The 27,445-nt window shown below is 43.6% G+C and overlaps 1 protein-coding gene across 7 annotated transcripts in view; it reads right to left on the bottom strand.

Annotated features, from left to right (window-relative positions):
* Positions 1-426: 426 nt before the first annotated feature.
* SH3RF1 (SH3 domain containing ring finger 1) overlaps positions 427-27,445 on the bottom strand; it is a 168,586-nt gene continuing 141,567 nt past the window's right edge. For 5 of the 7 annotated variants that reach the window (XM_059697661.1, XM_059697663.1, XM_059697662.1 and 2 more), the window contains 3 exons: positions 26,133-26,473; positions 16,118-16,488; positions 5,424-7,867 (listed from right to left, as the gene is read on the bottom strand). In XM_059697661.1, the coding sequence (XP_059553644.1) occupies positions 7,699-7,867; positions 16,118-16,488; positions 26,133-26,473 (881 nt within the window). In that variant the 3' untranslated portion in view covers positions 5,424-7,698. Of the gene's footprint in view, positions 762-5,423; positions 7,868-16,117; positions 16,489-26,132; positions 26,474-27,445 lie in introns of those variants that run through there. The other 2 variants (XM_059697664.1, XM_059697668.1) reach the window with 2 other exon arrangements.

Genomic DNA, 27,445 nt, shown 5'->3' with positions numbered 1-27,445 from the left:
AAAACACAGTGGTTTGTGAGAACCCACCCAATAAATACATGAGTTTGAAATATCGGAAGGCACGTGTGTATTCATTTCAGACAACTCAGAAATATATTCAGCTCCGTCAGAATCCGAGTTGAAAATGGAATCATTTAAGTCATTTTCCCCCTCTGATTTAGCTGTGCTGTCTTCCCAGACCCTGATGACGACTTGATAAAACAAAACTAAAGAGAGAAAAGGCACAAACAACAAAAATCTCAATGGCTCTTCAGATGGACTGAAGGGGGGTAGTTGGTAGGCCATTTCTCGCTGAGGACACTCGTTCATGGACTATTCCACTAGACACCAACCTCCATTACCCAACACCAACACTGCAAAGAGTGGGGCAGGGGCAGGGGCAGGGGCAGGGGGTGGAGAAGGGTACGGGCCGGCAGAGATGGAGACAGACACAGAGACAGGCAGTGAGATGAGGAAGAAATAATCCAAAACACAGTTTTTCTTAAGGAAAGAAAAAAGGCCATCTCCAGGGTGAGGAACAGAATCCAAGGGTGAGGAACAGCATTGAACTCAGAATCCAAGGCTAACGTCTGATTCTGCAAGTTTTGGGTCTGCTTTCTCCATGCCTCAGCCACGGTGAAGGCAGATGGCGGAGAGATTATTACAGCTTTGCTTTTGTGCAGCATTTCTTTTGCGACCTTCTTTCTTCTTGAAAGCTTCACTCACTTCGGTTTTATTATAGGGGCTGCCGACTTGATAATCTGCCAATGCCACACATCTGTCTTGGTGGGTAAATAAATCACAGGAAAGAACATTTCAGCTTAAAGAGTAGAAATTCAAGCCCCGCTTTGATTTCTGCAACCATCACCACATCACAGGAATCCACAATTGCTACCCCAGAATGAGCCGTGTGGGCTATATATGGAGATGGTCCCAGTGCCATGGTGGCCAGAGGAAGAGAGGGAGCGGGCAGCTTTCCACAGTCCCTCCTGTCTGCGAGGGCCCAGCTCTTCCTTCCAGAAGGAATGGAGGAACCGGTCCTCACTCCTTACCTCAGACTTGTGTCCTAGCAGGTGCGTGGGCTTGGCTGCTTGAGCGTTGTGGGGTCGACATAATATACGAGCCACTTTTAAGCACCATGTCTCAAGTTATTCTCTCTGCCCATCTTATTTTACTTTTTTAAAAGTGTTTTTATTGATTTCAGAGAGGCAGAGAGAGATAGAAACATCAATGATGAGAATTATTGATCGGCTGCCCTGTGCACATCCCCTCCTGGGGATTGTGCCCACTCCCTGGGCATGCGCCCTGACCAGGAATCGAACTGTGACCTCCTGGTTCATAGGTTGATGCTCAACCACTGAGCCATGCTGGCTGGGCTATGTTCATCTTCTTTTACTGTACACAGAGGATCTGCACAACCAAGATGGTCTCACTGGATAAGGAGGGGTTTAAAGCCACCCATGTGTCACACAAAAGACCTGCAAGATTCGGTGGTGCTGTCATCTGGTATCTTCTAAAATATAAAAAGGACTTTCCCCCACAAAATCCATACCCCCTCCCAAAATAAAAATCAGGATTCTCAATCAGCATCATTTCTTTACAGAACTTCTTATTAAACCTTTGTTAAAAAAGGAAAACCCGGGGTTACAACGGAGACCCAGGTGATGATTGAATTAGCGTGTATTAAGGAGTGAGCTGGCAGCCAAGCATCAGTCTTGACTTTGTTTCTGCCTTTAGGGAGTTTATTGAGTGTGCTTTTGTGATATAATTTATAAGGAAATTGGTTTTACTCAAAGGGACGTTTTTGCTTTATGTCTTGTAGCACCCTAGAGTGCTTAAAAAAAGGGAAAAGGTAATTCCATTAAGCTTTCAATTTTCTCCAGCCAAAGAAATGAAATGGATGTGATTGGAAAGATAAGGCGCTGGCCTTCACTTGAACTGACCTTGCTCAGGGGTTGGGGAATAAGAAGCATGGCCTTTGTTTCAGAGGTGGCATTTCATGTTTAATTACTGGGTGAGCATTCCTCCCTCTGCCCCCCCTCCCCCTCTATTAACCCCAACTCCATCTGCGGAGACAATGCTCATTAAGATCACAGTAGACACATTATCCCATCATCTGAACAGCTTGGGGAGTCCTGTGTTTATTGGGGTGATCCTTAGTGGATTCAAGATCACGGTGAAAGTTACAATCAAGATGAGACCTGGCCTTTGAGGACTTACAGGGTCTCTGCTTGCATAGAAGGCATTGGGCCACCAGCCACACCATAAGACTCTGGCAAAATCCCCCAATTTTCTTCTTGAATCTAATCTTCAGCTTCATTTTTTGGGGGGGAGGGGGAGGGGGGTAGAGCAGAGGAAGGAAAAAACTATCAAAATTAAAGAACTAGCCCTCGCTGGTTTGGCTCAGTGGATAGGTCCTCGGCCTGAGGACTGAAGGGTCCTGGGTTTGATTCTGGTCAAGGGCACATGCCCGGGTTGTGGGCTCGATCCTCAGTAGGATGGCAGGATGCAGCCAATCAAGGACTCTCTCATCACTGATGTTTCTCTCTCTCTCTCTCCCTCTGCCTTCCTCTCTGAAATCAATAACAAAATATTTTTTAAAAATTAAAGAAATAATTTGTACTGCTCAAAGTTAAGATGTTTTCACATGATCTCGGGCGGGTTTCTAACACAATCAAGTTCTGTGTGCTTTAACTTACAAGTTGGTGCCTCCAAAGCAGAGGGTGGGTAGAATGTACCTTTTCCTTTATCCCTTTTCTGGATACTCATTTAGCAATAGGTTTTTTGTTTTTTTTTTTCATTTTCTTTTTTTTTTTATTGCTTAAAGTATTACAAAGGGTATTACATATGTGTCCATTTTATCCCCCCGCCCTAGACAGTCCCCTAGCCTCCCCTATCCCCCAGTGTCTTATGTCCATTGGTTATGCTTATATGCATGCATACAAGTCCTTTAGTTGATCTCTTACCCCCCTACCTCCTGCCCCCCAACCCTCCCCGGCCTTCCTGCTGCAGTTTGACAATCTGTTTGAGGCAGCTCTGCCTCTGTATCTATTATTGTTCAAAAGTTTATAATGGTCTCTATTGTCCATGAATGAGCAATAGGTTTTTATTCTCCAAAACTGCAGTGTCTCATACGGTAGCCATTTATACGCATATAAATATTTATAAATTTTAATTAAAATGAAATCAAATGAGAAGTTCAGTTCCTCAGTCACCATAGCTGCCTTTCAAGGGTTAAGAGGCACATGTGGATAGTGGCTACCAGAATGGAGAGCGCAGATCTAAAACATCTCCACCGCTTTCCAGAGAAGAACTTCTACTGGACAGCACTGCTCTACATAACAGGTACTGATGAAGTTTATTTCCCTATACTCTATGCCAGCGGTTCTCAACCTGTGGGTCGCGACCCCTTTGGTGGTCGAACGACCCTTTCACAGGGGTTGCCTAAGACCATCCTGCATATCAGATATTTACATTATGATTCATAACAGTAGCAACATTGCAGTTATGAAGTAGCAACGAAAATAATTTTATGGTTGGGTCACAACATGAGGAACTGTATTTAAAGGGCCAGAAGGTTGAGAACCACTGCTCTATGCTCTCATAACATAGTATATATTCAGAGTCCAAACACTGAAATAGCAATCAAAGATAAATTTACAACTGCTATTAGACCGTTAGCCTTATCAATTAGGTCTTGTGATCTAATGATCTTCAACAGTCTCTCTCAGAGAGTACACTTTCAAAAATAACTGGATTTCTGGAAAGCCAAGCTTGAGAATCTGCAGAAAGGGCTGGAGAAAGCCTCTAGCCATAGTGCCACAAGGACTCAGAATTTTACATCTTACTTGTGCACACACTTTGCTTTGTGAAGAAGTCTTAGTTGTTGTGGTTGTTGTTTTGTTGCCTCTCTTGCCTACAACAGCTATCTTGAGAGGGTTGGCTTAAGGCTAAAAGTGGTCTGACCCAATAATAATAGTACTGGATGACAGCTCAAAGATGAATGCCACTCGCTGCAGGTCCCTCCAACCTGGTTCCTGGGGATCTGGGTCGTTGCAGTACAATAAGAATTTGCATTCAGTGAAATCAAGGTGGTGCTTTTAAATGGAAAGAGCCACGTCAGACAGTTATTAATAGGAAACACAAGAGAAACGTTCATTTGTAAACCAGAGGGAGGGTATTTTACACTGTCACGCTTCACAATGGTTGGTTTCCACCCGAAGAGCTGTCCTGTCCCAGGTGATTGACTGCCAGGAACAAGCAAAGCCCCCACCCCCAGCACAGCCACTCCAGCCAGGAGCTCACAGGAGGGAGTGAGGGGTGAGACCTTGCTAAGTCTGGACACTGGCTAATCTCTTCTGTAAATACCCTCTCAATTACTGTGGTAGGTTGACAAATTCTTTTTCCTGGAAAGGAGTCATTTCAATAGGATGCTACCTTGGTAAGGGTAAGGACATCGTTTAACTGGTTGAAAACATATTTGTAAAAACTTACACGGATACACACAATGAGCTGTACAACTTGGTGTATTAAAAGCATGTTCTAAGCTTGAATTCTAATGATTAGAGTTCTGGATTGAAATAGTCACCTGAACTTACAGAGGCATGAAAAACGTCTTATTATCATTATGAACAGAAAACGAAATGCATAGCAGCTGGAAACATCACCTTACTTTGTTTCTTCTAAATCCAATTAGACCCCAGGAAAGGTGTTATATGCATATACTCCAAGGGAGGGAGATGAAATATTTGAAACCAGAGATCAAAGTAAGGCCACATATTAAAATAGCACTTTTCAAAACAGTGACATTGTCTCCTTTGCTCATCTTCACCCAGGGAGGTACACAGAGCACCAACCGGAAGAAACTAAATAATAATTGACTTGTCCAAGCGGTTACAAAGAGAGATTTTTTGGCAAAGCTATGATACAACCTAGAATTCCTGATTTTTCATTCTGATAAGTAATTTGATAGAAACTAAAAAAGAGGAAAATATATTCTAATGACATACATGGCCCTTCTAACCTTACGACTTGTTGGCATTCCATGAAAGATTAAAATCACATGTTATGTTCCCAGGCCTTGCTGAGGCCCACGGGTTACCACACAGTTGCTTGCAGGTCTGGCGCTCTTTCTATGGCTAAGACAAGGCTGCGAGCGGTCCAGGCTATGCAGTCACCATAGCAAGGGGGAGGGAGCAGAAGGATTACACTTGGTGAAACTCCACAAGCTCTAAGAAGACTCTACACTTCTTGGGGGAACTAACCAAAGAACGTTTGTTAGTTGGAGAGGTAAAATGTAGTAAAACCACCAAAACGATTATTGTAGACATTTTCTGTTCGAGGTGCATGCAAAGAATTTTGCATGAAGTAGAAACTAAGTAAAATATGTCCCAGATAAAAAAAGAAAAAAGAAAAGAATTTTAAGGACTGACACAAGGGGCATGTAAAGGATGAACATCAAATTTTAATCTTGAACCTTTTCTCCAGTCTTCAAATTATTAACATGATAAATGGCAATTTAATCACCACCCTATCAACGTGTAACAAGCCCTTGTTACAAAATCTCCAGCTATTGTCTCCCCCCAAAACCAATAGAAAAACCCATACATTATATTATCTAAGTGATCTATTAACAGATGAAATTTTAACCAAGTTCATACCAGGAAACTATTAACAGAGGTACTTCAATCACATAGCTTAAAATATGGAGAAAAGACAGGTAAAAAAATTATCTTAACCTGTAGTAGTCTTTTTACTTTTTAAAATTTTTATAAAATACACTAATTTCCCAAAATAAAGAATATTATGACACATTGGTGTCAACTTACACAGATGAAAGCTGATGACAGCTTTTTTTTTCCTAACTAAAGTTCATCTCACCAAACCTTTATATATTACATGAATATCCAAGTAAAGTATTTTTTTAAAAAATTCAACACACAGGAACATAATGTACAGTGTCTTATAAAAAAAATGGTTAATTTAGGAATGATTTCATTTCAACCACATCGTATATCTTTTTAAGACCATGAAACCTCCTGCTGTTGCAAGAAGACTTTTCTGTTCGTGTTTCCATTTCCCAGTTGTAATTCTTAAAAGTAAGAAATAAAAAGGTTTTTGTGTTTGTTTGCTCATGAGGAAACTGTGGCAATGATTTCATTCACTCCCAGGCTGTCTTCCCTCCTTTTGTTTTGTTTTTTAGGACTACTCAGACCCACGACTGCGTGGCACAGGAATGAAATGGGTAGAAGAGGCCGATGACATCAAAGGACGGATATAAAAAGACAGGCTCAGCTGGATCCCGCCACAATTGTAAGGTGTGGGCACCCTCCCTTGCGCCAAGCCTCCCAGGGCTGCGAGAGAACAGTGAGAGCTGCGGCCTCCTGGCTCACCCCTGACATCCCTCCGCAGCTGGGAGCACGGGTAAAGGACCATTTTCACTAATTACTTGTGCCATGGCCGATGGATACCTTGGCCAGGGAGAGAGGGAGTGTACTCAGAGAAATTGGTCAGTAGTGGCTTTGGGGTAGAGAAAAGAGTACTGTTTATTTCCCAGCTCCTGCATCGGTCAATTCCGAGCACAAACTCACCTCGACGGGAAATTGCAATGAAATATACAGACCATGCACAGCAGACATTACTGTGGGAACCAACCCAGCCACATGCACACGTGGGAAAGGACTCACGATGGGTGTATGTAAACGTTTCACAGTGTTTCTCATAGCCACTGACTTCCGCACGAGTGCATCACGGACCACCACTATCTCACAAACGCTTCACTGTGTCCTGGGCATGCAGACCACTTAAGGTAAAACGGGCACATGACATTTCACAGCCATTCGCAGACAGGAGTCCAACTTCAGATTTTCCAACTGCCAACCAATGAAATCGAGCTGCTTCTCTTATAAAACTAAATTGATTTCTGAATACATTTTTTTGTTGTTGTTCAAGGGTTGTGCTTTACTCTTCCTTATCGCTTCATCGCTTTCACTCTCGGAAAATTAAAAAAAACCCACAAAATTAAATCGAGGACTAGGTCTTAAGGCGATTCCTGATCAAACCAGAAAGACAAGCAATCGTTAACGTGTCTTTTCTCAGGTTTCTGTCTCCCAACCCCAGGCCCTTATTGGTACTGATTCAGTTGCACGTTTTGGTTTCCCAAAGAGGAAAACCAAATCAGAGAACTGGCATTTCTGTCTTGAAAAAGAAAAAAAAAAAAAAGGCAAAAAAACACCGGTGTGGGGAAGGGGGAGTTCATTCTCTGTTAAAAAGAATCTCTTGCTCTCAACAGGAGAGAATCCAGCTTCTCCTTAGCTATCATTTCATAAATTAATAATTCCTTAAAATCATAACCCAAAGACTTGATCTATAATGAGAAAAATTCAAGTTTAAAACAGCAAATAAATTAGTTAAGCCTTGTAAACAATTGTCCATTTTAGCTATATATCTTTAAAAAAAAAAAAAAAAAGGTTTCTCTGTAGAGTCAATCAGACAGTTCAAGGCACACCTTCCGCATCCGAATCCAGAGTGACAAAACCCACAACCACGCTCTCGTCACGCCGCGTGCTGGTCTACATGTGTTGGGGCCCTGGGGTCACACGCCCGTCCTCCGCTCGTCTCCCGGCCACCTAGAAGTCCACCGATGTGCTCTTCCCGTGACATCGCACTGTGCTATCGTGTGGAGTGATAGGATTTGAAGCCTTCCCAAGGTGAGTCTCCTCAGATGTTCTCCACAAAGCTTCCTGGGAAAAGGCCAGTTTTTCCGTTGCGTTGCAACGTGCCTTTGAACCAGCCGTCCTCTCGTTTTTTATGAACAAACACAATATCTCCCTCCTTAAGTTCAAGTTCGGCTTCACTCTGAGGAGGATAGGACACCACCACCCTGTGCCTGGAAAAGAGAGAGAGATTTTAGGGAAGGCCATTGCAAGCGGTGACAAGAACGGTGTGCACTAGCAGAAGGGGAAGCAGCATGGGTTTTGTTGATAATGTCTGTAAAACCACTCAACACACAACTGTGCGCTGTGAAGCAGAGACTCGGTGTGGACGGTCTGGATATGCCGCATGGATGGCCCGGCCTGGTTTAGATGAATGCCCCTGACAGAGAGCCATCTTGTCCCCCTCAAACGTGTACAGCACAGAAGAAATAGCGCGTTGTCCTTCTCTCTTCTCAAGAAGAAAGGAGTGGATTTGACTGGGGACACTGATGGCGCCAGCGCTCCCTGCTCTGCCTGCCTCGGCCAGGGGCGGTGCCCGGCCTCTCCGGCATGCTGTCAGCTCGAGTGGCCAGGCTCAGGCCTGCCTTCTGGACTTGGGTCTCCAAGGCGGCCTCTCTGTGTCCCTGACATTGGGGCTTGACAGGGGCGAGGCGGCAAATCTAAGGAAGCTCACCTGCTTTACACGCTCAAATTCTCCCTCGGGCAGGCTGTCCTAAGGTCTAGGCAGGGAGGGGAAGACTGTGGCCACAAGTTCAGTCCAACACAATCAGGAACAAGGCTGACATTCGGATCTCTATTAGTGCAGTAACTGTGTCTGCTCTCCACTGGCTCCCAACTCCCATTAGCAGGAAAAGGAGTCATTATCACTTATAAACCCCAGAAGCCCTGTTGATTTAATGTTATCTACCCCATTTCCATGCTCCTTGGTCTACTTCTGCAAAATGATGGTTAGCAGCCACGGAAGCCAGAAAAGGGGGGAGGGGATTGTTTCATGCTCTATATCCTTTTCTTTAAAATCCTCAGCCGAGGGTATTTTTTCCATTGATTTCTAGAGAGAGTGGTACATGACCTTGACCAGGAAGCAAACCCACAACCCTTTGGTCCGTGGGCCGGCGCTTTAACCACTGAGCCACACCAACCAGGGCTATGCTCTATATCCTTTTATCCCTTTTTATTTTTCCAGCATTAATGCTCCCCTTCACACCTCTCCTGCTTCTCCCAACCAAAGGGGTAAAGGGTGGTGCATGGTAGTCAGCCTCCAAGCTGGCCCCGGGGAACCTTGCCCCCTGGTAGTCACATCTAATGTAGCCTCCTCCCACAATGATGGTGACACACGGTGTGAGCAATCATCCACTGTGAAAATGACCGTGTGCGACTTTGGAGGCTAGGTCATAAAAGGCATGTGGCTTCTGTTTTACTCTCTCTTGGATCACGTGCTCTGGGAAAAAGCAAGCGGCCATGTTGTGATAAAATCCATCATCCCTATGGAGAGGACCACCCGGTCGGTACCTGCGGTGTCTTTCCAAAAACCAAAACTAGCTTGCCAATAGTGATGTGAGTGGGCCACCGGGGAAGGCAGTCCCAGCCCAGTCAAGCCATCAGATTGCTGTAGCTCAGGCTGACATCTGGGGTGTGATCTCGAGAAATATCCTAAGCCAGAGCCACACAGATAAACTACTCCCAATTACCCAACCCACAGAAACTGTGAGATAAGACATGTTTACTGCTTTCAGCCACTAAATTTTGGGGATAACTTGTTACACGGCAGTATATTATAGGACCCACTCTTGACTGTAAGTAAATAATGTTATGGCTTAAAACATGACCGGCAGAACAAATTCTATACACTGCCCCCGAACTCATAAAACCCATCAGAGCCTAGCCCTTTCAGAAGATGGCTAGTTTCACCAATCTCCTACTCATAAGAAACAGAATCTATTCACATTAAGAAGGACCTTAATAGGGAGAGTCCTAGGCTATTGCTCTATTAGAAAGGCATCTCTGCAAAGGTCTAGTGGCTGCCCAAACAATTCCAGAGCTACTCTGGGCAACAGAGCAAATTATCCTCCAAGATCTGAAGCAAACACACAGCAAGGGGGCTGGCTTATTGTTTCTAAAAAAAAGGTTCAGCCAATTCAAACATGAATATTTATAGACAACAAGGCTTAGGGTTCAACCAAACATGGGATGAGGGCGGAGGCATGGCATTGGGGAGAGCCCTGGCCTGGGGTCTGACACAGCGTGAAGGTCATTGGGAGCAGATTAACTTCAGGCCAATTACCTCAGATGTCTTGGTCTCAGTTTGCTTGTCTGTAGAGTAGGACTGCAGTGAGTTAAACAGGTGTTATCACGTAATGTCGTGAGATCATAAGTGCGGTGCTCACGTAGTTCACACCCCAGCATGAGCATTCGGCCAAAGCAGGCAGGGGCCTGGTGCTCCAAGGAGATGAGGAATGGGCCAGTCAGTAGCTGGCCACCTCTACCCAAGGAACAGACTCAGAACACTAAAGGAAAACTGCCTGATAACGAGACTTGACATGGTATAGTTTAAGGTTTTGGAATTCTTTCTAAACCTTTACATCTGTAAGAGCAAGACCAATACTTTCTTCTTGGACTTATCTAAAGGAAGGAATCCAAATGAGATTTCTCAAGTCTGTTGCCAACATGCTAAAATTCCATATAAAAAGCAATGTAAATAGTTGCCATTTGGGGAAAGTTAAAATTTAAGCAAAGCTTTATAATTCTGGGGGGAAAAGTGCACAAGTGACTCAGATCCCATTCAGAGTAGATGTTTGATGAAATGTGCTCCCCACCAGTTCTCTGCGAGCTGCCTTCAAGGGAAAATGAAACAAAAATAGTTCTCGAGAAACTTGAAGTGAATTAGATGAATATTTGCATCTTACAAAATGCACTAAACCAATTTTGTCAACATTTTTTTGAACTAGAACTGCTGCCGGGCTAAGAACATTATCTTCCTGCTCCGTTCCCAGGGGAAGCACATTTTCGCTGCTAAGTTCTAAGCCTCTGGGGGGTGGAAGGAGACACCATGCGCATAATGGAAACTGTGACACAGCCTTGATTGCATGAAGACTCCCAGGTGCAGCAGGCACAGACTCTAACTTAGAAATCGTCCAGCTCCGATTCTGGCCTGGAGCCTTGCGAGGTAGTTTGCATACAGATTTCTAATACGAACTCTTAAAGCCAAATCCTGGGCACAACTGGCCAGCCATCTCAGGCACAGAGCGGGTTTGCCAAGTAGAAAGTTTACAGACCAACAAACAGATGTGAGGCGCAGCTGTGGCAGCCCTTCCCGTCTGCGGCTGCACCCTGCGCCTCACTTGGATCATGCTTGTCTTCAGTGGGATAGGGCTTTTGGGAAGGTCTGAACCTCCGGAGTCAAAGACTTCTCTCCCATGACCCCATGGGACCTGCTGATCCACCCTCAAAATCTGCACCCCATCCATTCCTCGTTAAGGTCACAGCCACCATCATTTGTGGACGAACTCATTACCTCCCACCTGGGCAAATAACCTACCTGTCCTCCCTGCCTCAGATCTCTTCGGGGCCCACTCCATTCTACACTGAACACGTTCATTTCCTTCACTGTCAACTCCATTGGCAGCTATCTGTCGCTCAAAAATCGTTCCCATCTTCTCAATGCCTGCAAGGTTAATCCTCAGGCCCTCAATGACCCGGCCTCCTCTTCATAGCTGTAGTTACTGTTATCTCCATGAGCGGACCAAACACTTGTCTAAACCTGAACACGTCCCCCAGATATGACCTTTACCTCCCCGACTCCATTCCTTGGCTCATGGATTGTAGTGAGTTAAAAAGGCGTTAACTCATGGGGAACTCCCTTTGACAACCTCTCTGCCCATCCAGACCCAATCAGGCCCTCCAATTCTCCCTGGTGAGACCTTCTCAAGGCCCATGACTGGAAGTAATTTCATGCTTGACCAGATTCCAGAGGCCTCGTGTATGTTTTTTTTAAAAAAATATATTTTATTGACTTTTTTACAGAGAGGAAGGGAGAGCCAGAAACATCGACGAGAGGGAAACATCGATCAGCTGCCTCCTGCACACTCCTTACTGGGCATGTGCCCGCAACCAAGGCACATGCCCTTGGCTGGAATTGAACCTGGGACCCTTGAGTCCACAGGCCAACGCTCTATCCACTGAGCCAAACCGGCCAGGGCTCGTGTATGTTTTTTATGGCACTTGGCCCAGTCTACATGGTATTATTGCCCTCTACATCCCTAGCACATTTATTCTACTAGACTGTAAGCTGCTTGAGGGGTGAGATGATGATAATTCACTTGTATGTCTCATGCTACTTAGTACAGCACATATGATAATTCTTAATAAGCATGCTGAATGACAAAAAGGAAAGGCCTCATTATACAGCAAAACTACTTTTTAAAATGTATAAAGCTCCTTAAAAAGGAATGAAATTCTGACACATAGTACACAACATGGATGGACCTTGAAATATTATACTAAGTGAAGTAAGCCACCCAGAAAAGGATAATATCACCCAATTTCACACATCCACAGACTAGTCAAGCTCATAGAGACAGAAAGTAGTTGGTGGTTGACGGGGGCTGGGAGAGGGGATGGGGAGTTAGTGTTTAATGGGGGCAGAGTTTCAGTTTAAGATGAAACTGTTTAAAATGATGAAAGAGTTCTAGAAATGGATCGTGGCGATGGTTATACAACATTGTGGAAGTACTTAATGCCACTGAATTTGAAATGGAAGGAATGGCATATTTTATGTATATTTTTATCACGATGTTAAAAATAAATGAATGAATGAATGAATGAATAAAAATAGTGGAAAGATTAGAGAAAAATGGTACTGTGGTTGTTGGAAAGTACCCCCTGCTCCCTTTGAACGGAGCCCCTGGGAGGCAGTGTGGCTCACAGACGTGGCTGTGAATGGGCCTCTGCCCCTTGTGGCTGGTGGACCCTGGCTCAGTTTCTGGCGACAGTTTCCGTGTGGAATGGGAAGAATAGAAGTTTGCTATGTAAAGAAGTTCCACTGGCTTCCCAATGCCCATCTTCCTGGTTTGGGCTGTGGTGTTCTGGCTTCGATCTAAATGGGCACTTGCAATCTTTATTAGTATACATTTTCCATTTCCTTTATTTTTTCTGGCCTCTCTTGCATTCTCTGTCGTTGGTACATTTTTGTTTCTAATCTCCCCTGGTATAGCCCAAATTGGGTCCCCGGTGGCTCTTGGAAGCATCTGCCCATCACCCTGGTCTGGATGGGTAACCATTCACTGCTTTCTGTTAGTTGCTATAACAATCTAACAGCCAATTAAGTATTTTACTAGCAAAACCATACGAGCTCTCTCTGCAGTTTGCTTGCAGTCCAAGCAAATTATGTCCATTGCTTCACCCCGTGGGTTCATTGTCACCGACTCAAATTGATCGTGCTGGTTAAGCTGACTACCTTTCTGTAAATCCAATCTATCCAATTTGTATGTTTCCAAGCATTTTCGTTTAATCCCTGATCAAAGATCACAGGTTCTTTTCTAATTTAGGAGATGGGCTTATAGGTACGTGGTTATCAATTTAATTCCTAAACTTACAAATATACACAGAGATGACTTGCTGTGTCTCCTTAAGCCCTTCATGTATGTGTTTTTTAGAAGAAAAAAAAAGTTGTCATATATGCTTTCTTTTATTTGCCATCTCTTCTGAAATATTTTATTTCCACTTTCTGTTTGCAATTTCTGATTATTTCCCCCCCCCTCAATCCGTCTAAAGTAGAGTCCCCAATACTTGCTCTATTATTTTTGCTGTCATCAATTATACATTTGCTGCCTCCGGGATAGAGCGTTATTTCTTGCTTGTTTTCTTCAGTCTCTCAGACAAACACAAAAGAATCCTTTTGTTCCTCAGAGAATCCTCTCAGCTGACACCAGGACCTGTCAACACACCTCAAGGTCCCTCCTTCCTCACTGTGAGACTCTTTTAGTCTTCCTATCACGCGGAGGCCTCTTTCTCTGACAGCGCTGGCTGCCGTAGTCACAGTCTTTTCCTCTAGAGATCTATGGGATGGGGTTTGAGAAGAAATTGTATGCTTGTTCTCATTATAATCTGCAGCTGGATCCTATCTCGTACTGTGCCAATACTATCCATTGAAAAACAGTTCCCTGAAATTTTATCAGTAAAAATTCTACCAAGAGAACCACAGGTATTCTCTACTGTTAGGGCAGGAGTTGTGGGTAGTTAGATTGTGAATCAAGGAATCCAGGATCCTGAAACTCTTTCTGAATCATACTGATGGGAAAGTTCATTTTCCCTTCATTTTTAGCACTAAGCACTTTTGTGCTGAAAGTTTTGAAATATTAAAATGATACAGTTGGCAAAAAAATTTCATCCTCGGTGAATAATAGGATGTTTTCCCTTACTACTTGTTTCCACACATTTTTCCCTTCGTTGTTAGAGCCAGGCAGACTGAGGACTCCAAGTTAAATAAATATTATCGCCATGGTAGGAAGGCAAAAGGGGCTGTGAAAAGCTGGTCAGGCTATTGCATTTAATATTCCACTGAACATGTGGGTTATAAAAATATAAACTTGGGCAGAAATCTTCCCCAAAGGCCCCTTTCCTACTTGTAAAAAATGAAAATGGTCCTTTAAAAAACAGTGCCAGGGAATTCCAGAGTGCCCGTGCCCATCTGTCCCATCATCAAAGTCTCCGCGTTCCCATTCTGATGTGCGCCCCGCACTCCCTGAACCGCCGTCACCTGTCTGTTCCCCTTTTCAGCGGCACTGAACAGCGGGAGCCTGCTGCAAGAAATGAGCTCCTCTCAGAGGAAGGGGCTGGAGTGCAGAAGCCACAGAGATGGAGGACATCTGGCGACTGAAAAGGAACACATAAAAGGGGGCGGGAGAGCGGTGCCCGGGCCAGTGCCAAGGGAGAGTCTGGGCAAAGTGAATGAGCACTCAGAACAGTCACACAAACACCCCAAATGACAGGAAAAAGAAGAGAGTGATTCAAGGCACGAAGGAAAAACTGCAGCTCAATGCCTGGGGGTGGGGAGAGGAGGAGCCTTTGTGGCCAAAAGAAAGTAAACAAGTCGCTGGACTCCCTCCAGGGACAGAGGCTCCATCCCTGGAAAGCAGAGTGAGGCTGCAGGAAAAGAGGCTGCTGTCAGAATAAAGGAGGGCGTGCATTCAGGACAAAATCCCAAAGCTTCGCCAAGAGCACAGCAGACAGGGGAGGGGCCGAATGATTTCACCAATGGGCAAAGACTGGTTTTATAAGGATTACAATTACAGAAAATTATCTCGCCTCACTATAAAAACACACAATAAATTTTGTACTTTGTACTTAATGTACATAGGTTGTTTGAAGTTTATTCTTTTGCAGTTTATTTATTGGTTAAAAAAAAATATGCCCAAAAATATATGAATGAAGGCTTCAGATTTTGGTGGGTACAAATGTTCATCTGAAATACTGAGTTAGGAGCATTTAAGTCATTTTAAAGTGAAACACCTGGATAGTAAGATTTTGAATCCGCAATAGGAAATGCTATCTAAAAGGCACCATCTCCACAGATGAGAAATCTGCTTTGCTTATGAAATGCAGGGCCACAGGGCCTAAAGCTTATAGAAACAATGAACCAGGTGACACTCTGAAAAAAATGTTTATATATTTATGCGTTATGTGAAAACAGTCCGCTATGTTTAGTGTATTTCATGAAGTTTTCCTGTGGCACCAACAGTGCTTCATTTTCAGTTCACAGAATCCCAGCAGATATTTGTCTGACTAAGTATATTTTCTTTCCTAAAGGACTCCTAGACCCCCAGTGACTGTATCAAACAGATTTGCTCACATTTGTAATTATTATTCAAGGCCAGAATCCCTCAAACAGGGTTCATTGCTCAGAATGTAGCTGAGCCAAGACCCTGGGTCCAGAGGGGTGCCAGGTCTCGAGAACAGAGCCACTCTTTTCTGGCTCAGGAAGAATAAAAAGAGAATCCTCTTAGTTGCCGGAATTCTCCGGTTGCTTTACAAGTAGCAGGTACTAGTGAAAAAAGGGAAAGGATGACACAAGGGCGCAATTGTTGGCGACAGAAGAGAAGCAAGAAGAAGGGATAGATATGAACAAGTTTCCAGTGATTGACGAATTCCATCCAAGGTACCATTCTGGATTGGTTGTCTGGAGAAAATACACCAAAAGAAGGCGGGAGGCCTACACCCATGAAAGACACACAGGAGGGAAAAGCAGGGACTAGAGTATGTTCCAGCAAGTGGTAAAAGAAAGCCAACGCTTGGTTGTTATTACATACTTAGTTCAAAAAAAAAAAAAGAGGGGAGGATGTGGGAAAATATCATAAATGTCAGGATAAATATGCCAGCATAAAGCTTGCCATGCATTTTAGTTTTCTGCTGGAAAACACTGAACTCACCTTTCGCACACAACAGGCCTAGACTCATTCATGACGGAGCCCAGGGAGGAGCACGGCTGTCGTGGAGGTGGGGCGATGGGAACGGCAGAGTCCAGGGAGCTAGTCTTGCGATGAAGGACCTCCTGGGCCAGAGCTGCTCCCACAGCCACCGCCTGGGCGGGACCATCTCCATCCAAGGGGCAGGAGCCCGCCCTGCCGTGGGCGCCCCCTAGCGGCAGCTCCGGACCCACTGCTCCCTGCAGAGGCAACTCGCTGCCACCGCCACCACCACCCAGCTCCACCTCCAGGGTGGGTGAGGCTGGAGGGGACACTCGGGGCTTCCGTTTGGTGGAGGCGCCAGAAAGCAACTTCAACAAACCCTTTCTTTCTTTCTAGAAAAAGAAAAAAAAGTGCATTAGTTGAAAACTGACAGCACCATTGTGTTATAATCTATAGGGCACTACAGTTTCAACTTCTGGTTTGATCTTTTAAAATTATTCCTGTGGCTATTTGGTTATCCAAGATCTACCTGTCAATTCTGAGTGATATTAACCCGACCATTTGCTTCTCTTTCTTCTCCCTTTCTGCCTGCAAGTTTTTACTTGTTTGGGGTATCCCACTGTTCATCACTACCTTCTACTGAGGTAGGATAAGCAGATAAAAAAAGATGTAAAACAAAAAAACTCACCGATTCACATCTCAGGTGTGGTGAAGGCAGAAGCAGTTATTTTTAGAACAAAATGGAGATCTCCAATTATGGATTTAATTCCCTGATATCTGGCCTATCCTGTCTCTAGTTCTTGCATGCTGAATTAAACACAAACCTAATCGCATTTTACTCTCTACCCACAGACTTGACTTCTTATATTTATCATAGTGATGTCTTGATCAGAGTTAAGGGCTAACCTACTTCTCACATGCCATCCTTATAAAATTATAAAAAGCCAAAACCAACCGAAGTCAAACCATTGCCATTGTGCAAATATCTCCTTGTTTAGAAAGCCAAAAGCAGTTCTACAAAGAGTTAAAGAAAGCTTTAGTACAATAAAAACCACTGTGTCTCTTTCTGCAAGTAAGTGTACAAATAAGAATTTTCCCCAGCAATAGCACTCCACAGAAGCTCACTCTTGAATCTTTGTCTCTTTTGACATCTTTGCTCTTTGCTCCTCTCAGAAAACCAGATCTTGAGCCAGCTCCCCTTCATTTCCTAACCTTAAATGTCAAGTTCTTTTTTTAAAGAAAAATACTTTTTGATTGATTTTAGAGAAAGAGGGAAGGAGAGGAAGAGGGAGAGAGAAACATCGACTGGCTGCCTACTGCACGCCCCCTACTGGGGACGGAGCATTGTCGTGTGCTGACCAGGAATTGAACCATGACCTCTCAGTGCACAGGACAAAGCTCAACCAACAGAGCCACACCGGCCAAGGCTCAATGTTCTTTCTGATGACTAAACATAGGTAACAATCATCATTTTAAACTGCTTTACTAAGATGTCAACTACATTATAAAGTCATCTGAATGGAAGCATGGCTTGAAAATAAAACGTTTCGTATAGAAGCAATTCTTTAGAAAACTCTATAGACAAATGGGAATTATTACTAAGGTCCACTAATAGAAAAATAGAATTATGAGGGGCCCACAAGGAGATATAACAATAAGAACTTTTTCTTGGGAATATGAGTCAGTTCATACCCAGTGGAAATCCACTGGGGAAGAGTTCGACTTCATAATGACATAGTTCCATTTGACACCGAATGGCAGGAAAAAGGAAGCGACAAACGTAATAATTTATCAGACAATGAAAGGCACTTGGGGAGACTGTGCCACAGGCCCGTTTACCATCCTAACGTGGCTCACAGTGTGTGCTGACTCCTGGGTCAGAAACAGAGGAGGAGCAAGACATTTCTGTCCATGCCCAATGCGGGCTGCCGACGAGAAGAGCCAATCCATCGATGGCGGACCTCCTTCCTCCCCACCCCAGCCAGAGGAAGACCCTTTTGCATTTCTCTTTAAGGCCTGGCCTCAATGCACCTTCCTAGCTATGGCTTCATGTAACTAACTTCACATTTGCCAATGGGTTACTCTATGCGTTCCAATAAATGAGCCTATAAAGTTGGACGACCTGCTTGAGCGCAGTGCCTGGAGCTCATACACCTGTGCATCACACCCAGTGCCTGCCTGGGGCAGAGCCCGGCACCCCCTGAGCCGAGAGGCCAAGGCCGCAAGAGCATGAGGCAGGTGGGAGGAAGGGAAATATTTAGCGCATCCCAGGGCTAAAGGAAGGGGCTATTTCTGGATCATCCAGTGGCGATAAAGACTTCCCTCTACAGTGGGTCGCGACCCCTTTGGCGGCCGAACGACCCTTTCACAGGGGTCGCCTAAGACCATCCTGCATATCAGATATTTACATGACGATTCATAACAGTAGCAACATTACAGTTATGAAGTAGCCACGGAAATAATTTTATGGTTGGGTCACAACATGAGGAACTGTATTTAAAGGGCCATAAGGTTGGGAAACACTGCTCTACACAATGGCCAATGAAGTGGGCTGATGGAAGCCTGTTGGAGCTGCTGCCACACTTCTTTAAGGAGCCTGAGGTCTGGGGGGCTGGAAAATGGGCAGGGAAAGAATACCATTCAGTGGCTCCACATCTAAAGCAGCAGCCAGCCTCAGCTTCCAGCTGTTTCTGCCAGGATGCAGGAAAGCACTCTCTAATCCCCGGACCCCTACAGTCCTACTGAGAACATCAAGTCCATTGATAAACTGCAATCTCAGCAAGCCTCAGCTAAAGATGTTTCTTTAAAAGCTCAGTCTGGGCACTCAGAAAAATATCAGTTAACTGAAGGGCGCCCAGGGAACAGCCTCTAAAGTGATTAAGAAGAAAGATGACTTGGTTCATCTAAAATGATTAAACACATTAAATACAGATTGCACTAATGGCTTCTCGGGATGTGTTCTCATCATCAGCCGCTGCTGATGATCCGAGGAGCAGCCGGTGGAGGATTAGGTGCTGTTGCGGGGTGCGCGGGTAGGGGCTGGGTATTCACATGGCAAAGATGCTGCCCTGTTCCCAGATGCTGTGCTTTTAATATCATATTCCGAAGTTTTCTACGTTAGCAGAACAAGGTGCACATGAAAGAGATCGTTTTGCAAATTCAGATACTTATCATCTCCCGGAGCCTTTGCTTTTTCAAAATCTAGGGTTAGAAAACTACAGATGAATTAATAAAGGCTACACCTCAGCAGTTTTTTAAATGTAATGTGAGCATGCATAAAAAGGGGGGGCATATCTTTGAACATAAACCTTAATAATTCTTCTCTTGTGGGTTTCCCAAGAAATTATTCATAGACGAAATAATGTTATGGTCATCATTTTCTCATCAGAAGATTTGATGATTTAAAATGGCTTCTCAGACAAAAAAACAACAACAACACAAAACAAAACAAAAAATGGGGCAGGGGGAAAGAACTATTTGGGCCAGAAAATAATCACCAGGTAACAGAAAGAATAATTTTACACATAAAAATAATTTCTGAACCTCAACTTAATAACTTCCTATTAGTCCCACGACACAAAATGAGTACAATATGGGAAACATCAAGTCAAAGCTCCTTCCCAAGCAAAAATAAATCTCATACGAGCAACAGCCAATTAACCACATTCTACCCCTGAGTCTTCCTCTTATTCCTCTCCTTGCCCCCAGATGAACAGAGAAAGTAGCGAAAGGTAAATAGTCTTCCAGGCCATTGGTCATCAAAAATCTATGCAGTCAGACTCCCAATAATCAGAGTCACTGTTCTTAGGTAAGGAATTTCAAAAATTTAATTCATACAACTGTCTAGTAACAATCACTCATTCTCTTAACAGATATGACTGTCATGTATGAACCAACAATGTGCCAGGCTCTGGGAATACAGTAGTGGGCAAGACAACAAGCAGTTTACATTCTCTAGACAGACACCATCATGGCTGTGAAACTGCTGCTCTGTAGAAAAATAAAGCAGGGTCAGGGGAGAGAGAATGAGCAGGGGGTGGAGGGGGTGCTGTCTGAAGTGGGAGAGGAGGCAGGAAAGCATTTTTTTTAACGTGCACAGAAAGAGGGAAAGGCCATATGATATTCTAGAGATGGTTAAATACCACTGGATTCAAAAATCTTAATGCATTTTATAAAGATTTCCACATGTATTCCTCACACCCATCCACCTGATGAGATAGGACCAATGCTATTCTCATTGACTAAATCTCCCTAAGTGTGCCTAGAATCACACTGCTAGTAAGGGGTTATACTAGAACCAAGCCCCTACTTATCTGACTTCTGCACAGGCAACGTCTGTAGAAGCAGTTTACTCTGTGCAGTGGACGGCAAGAGCAGACACACTGACCCAGGGCTGCTGATCACCAAGGTCACTATGAGCCAAACTCCGCGTGCAGATTTGCACTGTCCAGACCTAGTCTGAGTCCCAGCTGTTGGCCGGGGCAACAGCAGTGACTCCAACCACTTACCAGGAAGTGTGGATGGGCTTCTCCTTAAGAAAATGAAATGGTGAAGCCCACAGACCATCTCATTTTTTTAAGTTTTTTAAAAAAATATTTTTATTGATTGTAGAGAGGAAGGGAGAGGGCTAGAGAGAGAGAAACATCAGTAATAAGAGAAAATCATTGACTGGCTGCCTCCTACACAGCCCACACTGGGGATCGAGCCTGCAACTTGGGCATATGCCCTGACTGGGAATCGAACCCTGACCTCCTGGTTCATAGGTTGACGCTCAACCACTGGGCCATGCCGGCCAGGCCAGGCCATCTCATTTTTGACAGCAAAATAAAAACTGGAGAGAAAGGAAGACCATGTGAGCAAAGAGTAATCCATAGGGACTTCAAGGACATGTGTTCAGGATAGAAGAAAATGGGCTATTAAAAACCAGATGGTCCTTCTTCTTAAGAAAACTGAGAATAATAGCAAAGGTCCTCAAACATTAGCGGATTGATTGAAGAAAACCTGTGGTTAGCTCAAGGGAGAGTCATCAGGAATTTGGGTGGGAGGTTTGAGGCACTAAATGTTGAGACCTCTTGTAAAAATACTGCCTTTCAGGAACAACAAGGATGTGGCCGAGAACCAACACCGCTCCTGCTGACTCCTCTGGGAAGGACTGTCAACGTCAGAGAAGACTCCTGAAGCGTCCCCAGACCAGGAAGGCGGGGTGGGACATGGAAGCACTTGGGGTAGAGGGGTGCAATAGAGGTGGTTTCTTCTCTTCTTCTGATGTGAGGGTTAAAACTGCTAAATTAAGTTAGTGGCCATTACACTGAGGTGCTTCTAGTGCAGTGATGGCGAACCTATGACACGCATGTCAGAGGTGACACGCGAACTCATTTTTTTGGCTGATTTTTCTTTGTTAAATGGCATTTAAATATATAAAATAAATATCAAAAATATAAATCTTTGTTTTACTATGGTTGCAAATATCAAAAAGCTTCTATATGTGACACGGCACCAGAGTTAAGTTAGGGTTTTCCAGAATGCTGGCACGCCGAGCTCCAAAGGTTCGCCATCACTGCATAGTGCCGAGCAGCCTGCAGTAGCAAACCAAAACCTAAACCTGTCAATGCCTCAAGGTTAAGAAATCAAAACCTAAGGACAACCAATCACAAACGGCCAACTAGGCTTTCCCAAATAAGGCAACTGCTTAAGCTATAGCCAACCAAAAACTTTCCTGGCTTTGCTTCCTGTCTTCTCTATAAAAGTCTTGCCTTTGACTCTTGTTGGTGAGCTCTCCTGACCACTTCTGGTTGGGCGCTGCCTGATTTTAATAGGTATTTGCTCAAATAAACTCTTTAAATTTGTAAAATATACCCCAGTTTATCTTTTAACAGAATTTAGAGAGTATATAAAAACAGTTAATTACATAATTGTTGCCGAAGAAAACGATTTTATTTTCTAGATGAAAGCTTACTATACCAAAATAATATTTCTTATATTTTGGTATCTAGGGGGAAAACACATATACACAATAATATTAATGACTTTCTTTGAATTCTTGGATTATATTTAGGTTTTCTCTAACTTCTAAATAAATATGTATAATTAAATTTTTTAATAATAAGAAAACACAATTATACACACACACACACACACACATACATACACACCCACATACATATACATGAGCATCTCGTAAGGATTGGCAAACACATTTGCCTGGAGACTAGCTGACCAAATAATGAAGCCTTTAAACAGAATATGAAGTTAGAAAAATGTCCGGATGAAGATGTTAAACTGTTAACTGCAGAAGACATCAGAAATCTCATAGAAAGAACAACAACAATGGCAGGAAGGCCCAGGATTCTGACCAGACATCACTGAAATGATGTTTGGAAAGATGTTACAGAGCTTTAGATGCCTACTTATCAAAGCACAGAATGCAGTTACCAGACCAAATTAGTTAGAGGCTTAAGTCAAGGACAAAAACACGTTTCTGAGACTGTGATATAGGGCTTTCAAATAAAATATTGTTCAATGGAACAGCTCAGTTGGATACAGGGCTGCAATGGCCCCATGTGCACGTGGAAAAGGTACACGCTCCATGGCACATCAGAGGTAGCCATGGCAGAGCATTCGGGTACAGAGGAAAGAAGAGGGCAACTGACAAGCTATCATTTGGGAGACACACCTGACACTGTCTGGACAGTTTAAGGCAGTGGGTGATCACAAAATGACAAAAGGAGAAGGAATAAAGAGGGAATCATCAAATACCTATATATTGGCTGGAAGTTTCAACTGAAACTAGAATCTCTGATACACTTTGTCCTTGACATTCTGATAAATTAATCTCACAGAAAGTTGAACAAACTGCAACTTTGGATCTAATTCTGATCAACAAATGGTGGTTGGGGAGGGGGGCAGCAAAGTAGCGAGCAGGTAAGGGGTAAAGAGCTTTGGCTGGTGAAGCAGAAACATTGAGAACTTAGAGGTAAGCACTCAAAAAGAAGTTCTCTATAGTTAGATTTGAACTCTAAAGTTTAAAAGAACTGATTTTAAAAGTTCAAAGAAAATATATGCTTGACCTGAAACTCAAAAGGAAAGATACTTCAAGAGGGAGGGCTCTCCAGAATAAAATTCTAACTATACAATTGCAAATTACCCCAGCAGATGAAAATGTATAGCCATCTAAAGGTACTGATGTGATCCCCCAGGGGGCAGCCTAATGAGCTCAAATTTTTAAAGGACTCCTACAAAAAGATCAAGAGAAGGGTCCATATGAAAGAACATTAGCATTGTCCATATGAGCTTAAAGTTGCAAAAATGCTAAAGACCAAAAAAAAAGTTGGGGGGGGGTGGAGGCCTACATTGCTTAAAAGTTATGTTTGAACTGAGAACAAGAAAGACACAGACCTGCTGTTTGGGACAGATGGTAGTTCTCAGATGATAAGACAGACAAGGATAATCTTCAGACGGGAAAGGAAGAACAAACCTTGCTAAGAGGGAAACGGATAAAGAGATCGGGACTTAGAGATCAAATGACTACTCTTGGCAGGTTGAATTTACCCCAGAGCACAAAGAGAATTACCAGCTGAAATGCTACCAATAATCTTTGATAGATCCTGGTGGACCTGAGATCGGGTCAATTCAACAGGCCAAAGAAGGGCATGTGTAGTCCTAATTTTCAAAAAGAAAACAACAATGTATTTTGCAGACCATCTGGAAAATTCTAGAATAGTGTATTAAGTGCAAGGTCTACCTAGGAAAGGAAATGAGACTCTGAAGAGTAGACTCCTCCAGGACATGCTTGCTAACAGCAAGTAGCGCCAAAACGATGGGGCCACTGGGGAACTGTTTGGATGGGAGAACGTAAAAGACACTCGGATCTCAATGGAGGTTTGAAAAGTTCTTCCATGATATCCTTGTGCCTTGTGGACAGGATGAAGAAATGTGGGCTGAATGACACTCTGGTCATGTTAATCATGGAATCACTGAACTTACTTACATCAATCAGAAAAAGTCTCTAGTGGACTTGGAACATTAAATGAGGAGGTAGATTGAGGAAGGGAAAGCTTGTAAACTGTGATGAGGAACAGTGAAAAAAAACTTCAAGAGTGTGGCCTCAAAAAAAAAAAAAGATGACCCTGAAATACTTTAAGACATCATATAAGGAAGGAGATCAATAATTTCTCCGTAGCACCTCAAAATAAAAGAAAATGGCATGGACACTCTGGAGCTAGGGCACTCAGGGTCAATATGGTAGCCAAACGGGCCAGTGGCCATCTGTTGAGGATGGGTGCTCAACAGCATAACCCAAGTAAGGGCCTGTCTTGGTTTATCACAAACTTTGGGATAAAAATCAGGTCCTGAAATCAAGGTGTTGGTAGGGCTGCATTCCTCCTGGGGCCCTGGGAAAGAGTCTGTTTCCTTGCTTTTTCCAGCTTCTAGTAGCTACTTGCATTTCTTGGCCTGTGGCTCCTCCCTTGAATCACCCTGATCTCTGCTTCTAGGCCACATCTCCTCTGGCCCTGATCCTCCTGCCTCCCCTTCATGAAGACCCTTGAGATCACATACATCCCACCCTGGTAATCCAGGATAATCCCTTTAAAACCTTTACTTTAATCTCACCTGTAAAATTCCTTTTGCTATGGAGGGAAACAGTCTCAAATTTCAGGGAGTAGGACATGGCCATCTTTCGGGAGCCATTACTCTGTCTAGCACAGGCCCTCCCAAGCCTCAGAGATTCAGGAGCTGAAGACTCCCTGTTCTCCTCAGTGACAAGGGCCCTGAGACACACTGTTCCAAAACTTTAAAATCTAAACTATGAAATGATTCTTTTAAAGATATTGACAAAGTTGAATATGTCAGCTTGAGTGCAAGTTTAATGTAGTTAATTATAAACGCTGGACAGATACCAATCTTTTTCAAAAATGCTCATGTTAACCCAACGATTAAATATTAACTTTTTGGTAAGCCGTAAAGTTTATTTCCTTATAAAACCCTATTTATAGGCTTACCTAATCTTTTAAATAGAGCAACACCCATTACCAATGACCAGGTGGCTGTTTATAATCACCCTAGAGCTTCCTAGAACTGGGCTTTTTAAAAGGAGAAACGCATGACATACTGTGGAAAGGTCATGAACATAATGCAATTCTCCAGACTTCGTTATCACTCTTCTCTTTCAGTTCACATTTAATCACCATCAACTCCCCTTGGCTCCAACCACCTGCCTCCAAACCCAACAATAGGTTAGTCTTTCAAACACAGCCTCCTATGTATATTTTCTTTGAAACTCACCCCCAAATGAGAGACTTATAAAGATCAAAGGCTTTATAAAATAATTTCCCCCTAAATTTCAAGTCAAGAGAAAAACTATTCATGCTGATTATAACCAAGTATAGCATAGAAAAATAAATCCACAAATACCATTTCTCACCAACAGTCTCATCCCCTTTGTATGTTAAATACCTATCTATCTATCTATCTATCTATCTATCTATCCATCCATCCATCCATACACTGAGTGGCCAGATTATTATGACCACCCCATTAGTACAATGAAGTGAATTAGTTATGCAAATAATAATAATAATAAAACCTTGAGAGTATTTGCTTAGGAAGTTTCCAATATTCAGTATTTTTGGAAGTGTCAATGAAGTACTGATGGGGTGGTCCTAATAATCTGGCCGATCATAATAATCTGGCCACTCAGTGTATACAGCTAATGCAGAACTGCTAACAAAAAGCAAACTGACTGGACAGGAAGAATTAAGGACAGCAAAATGATGACAGAATGAGGAAAGGGAAAGGAAATTCCTCCATGAGATGTAAGCCACAGGTGGAGAAGCAGTAAGTCTTACTCACTGTGATCTCCCCAGCACCTAATACAGGGCCTGGCAACTAGTGGGTGCTGAAATGCAGAGAAACACGAACCCAGCAACTGGCACAGAAGCACACACAAGTAAGCACTTGAAGGAATGCTGAACGGGTCCCTTCATGAGAAGAAATGATGGGACACAACACCAGCAGGGAAACAGGATGTTGGCCTTACTTTACTATCTTTGTCTGGCTTGGCTGCTGAACTGTTCCCACAAGCTGATGAAGCACTGTCAGGAGAGGCGGGAAGTCCAGAGAGAATGGCCATTATCTGGCTGCTGGGCTCTGTCTCCAGGGAGGTGGAGGTGAGGCTGGGGGAGGTGATCGAAGCTGCTGCAGCACAGGCTAAGGGGGCGCTGGCTCGACCCATATTGATGGCAGCCATCGGAGGCGGAGGCTGTGGGGTGGCCAAGGGGTGATGGGGCAGGCCCACAGACGCAGGGCCCAGCCCACTGGCGTTCTGTACTTGGATGGGCGTCACCGCTGCCGTAGGGCGTTCTTGGTTGTGTGCCAAAACTAGTAAATGACAGGAGGGAACACGGTAAGATTCAACTTTCCAATAAACGCTGCTCATCAAACTATGAGTCATTTCATTGCATCCGTCCGTAATGAAAGGTTGCTACTGCATTTATTACAATAAATAATGGATGTGTGGTGGTTCAAAAGCACTTCATCTTAGCTGGGTCCCTGGATGCAGTTCCCTTCCAGATCCGCTCTGGAGTCTGTTGAGTGCCTAGAGCAGTGATGGCGAACCTATGACACGCATGTCAGAGGTGACACGCGAACTCATTTTTTTGGTTGATTTTTCTTTGTTAAATGGCATTTAAATATATAAAATAAATATCAAAAATATAAGTCTTTGTTTCACTATGGTTGCAAATATCAAAAAATTTCTATATGTGACACGGCACCAGAGTTAAGTTAGGGTTTTTCAAAATGCTGACACGCCGAGCTCAAAAGGTTCGCCATCACTGCCCTAGAAGCTTAGCTGTAAACCCCGAGGCCCTTCAGTTAGAGAAAGAAGGCCTTTACCTGGAATGAGAGACTCGAAGCCAGTATCTGATGGTGGTCTACACTGTCAAACTGCACTGGCCTCCAGTCCTTTTTAAAAATGATTCTCTCTTTTCTTATAACCATTTCTTTCTTTTCCAGAGAGAAGTCACAAGTTTACTCCCATTGTTACCCAAGACTCTTGGTAGGTAGACAATGTTATAGAAAAAAGAAATCGATTTAAGGTCCCACTGGGTCTAAGATAGACTTGTGACTAAATTCATAAAAAATTATCCACACACCGGTTGGCTGCAGTAGATGTACAGTGAGATTTGAGATCATATGATCCTGGCTATAGAAGTCCTATTTTCAAATACTACTGACATTCTTCGGATCGGCACAGTCTCTTTCAGGCTTTCGATCTACACATCAGGGAAGGCTTGGCCAAAGCAAGCAAACATCAAGTGCCACTGACTGGACTCTGCCTACTTCTATTTC

The sequence above is a fragment of the Myotis daubentonii genome, chromosome 5 (assembly GCF_963259705.1).
Source record: "Myotis daubentonii chromosome 5, mMyoDau2.1, whole genome shotgun sequence".
Lineage (NCBI taxonomy): Eukaryota > Metazoa > Chordata > Mammalia > Chiroptera > Vespertilionidae > Myotis > Myotis daubentonii.
Note: the sequence above shows the minus strand (reverse complement) of the source record. Positions and strands in the feature narration are given on the sequence as shown.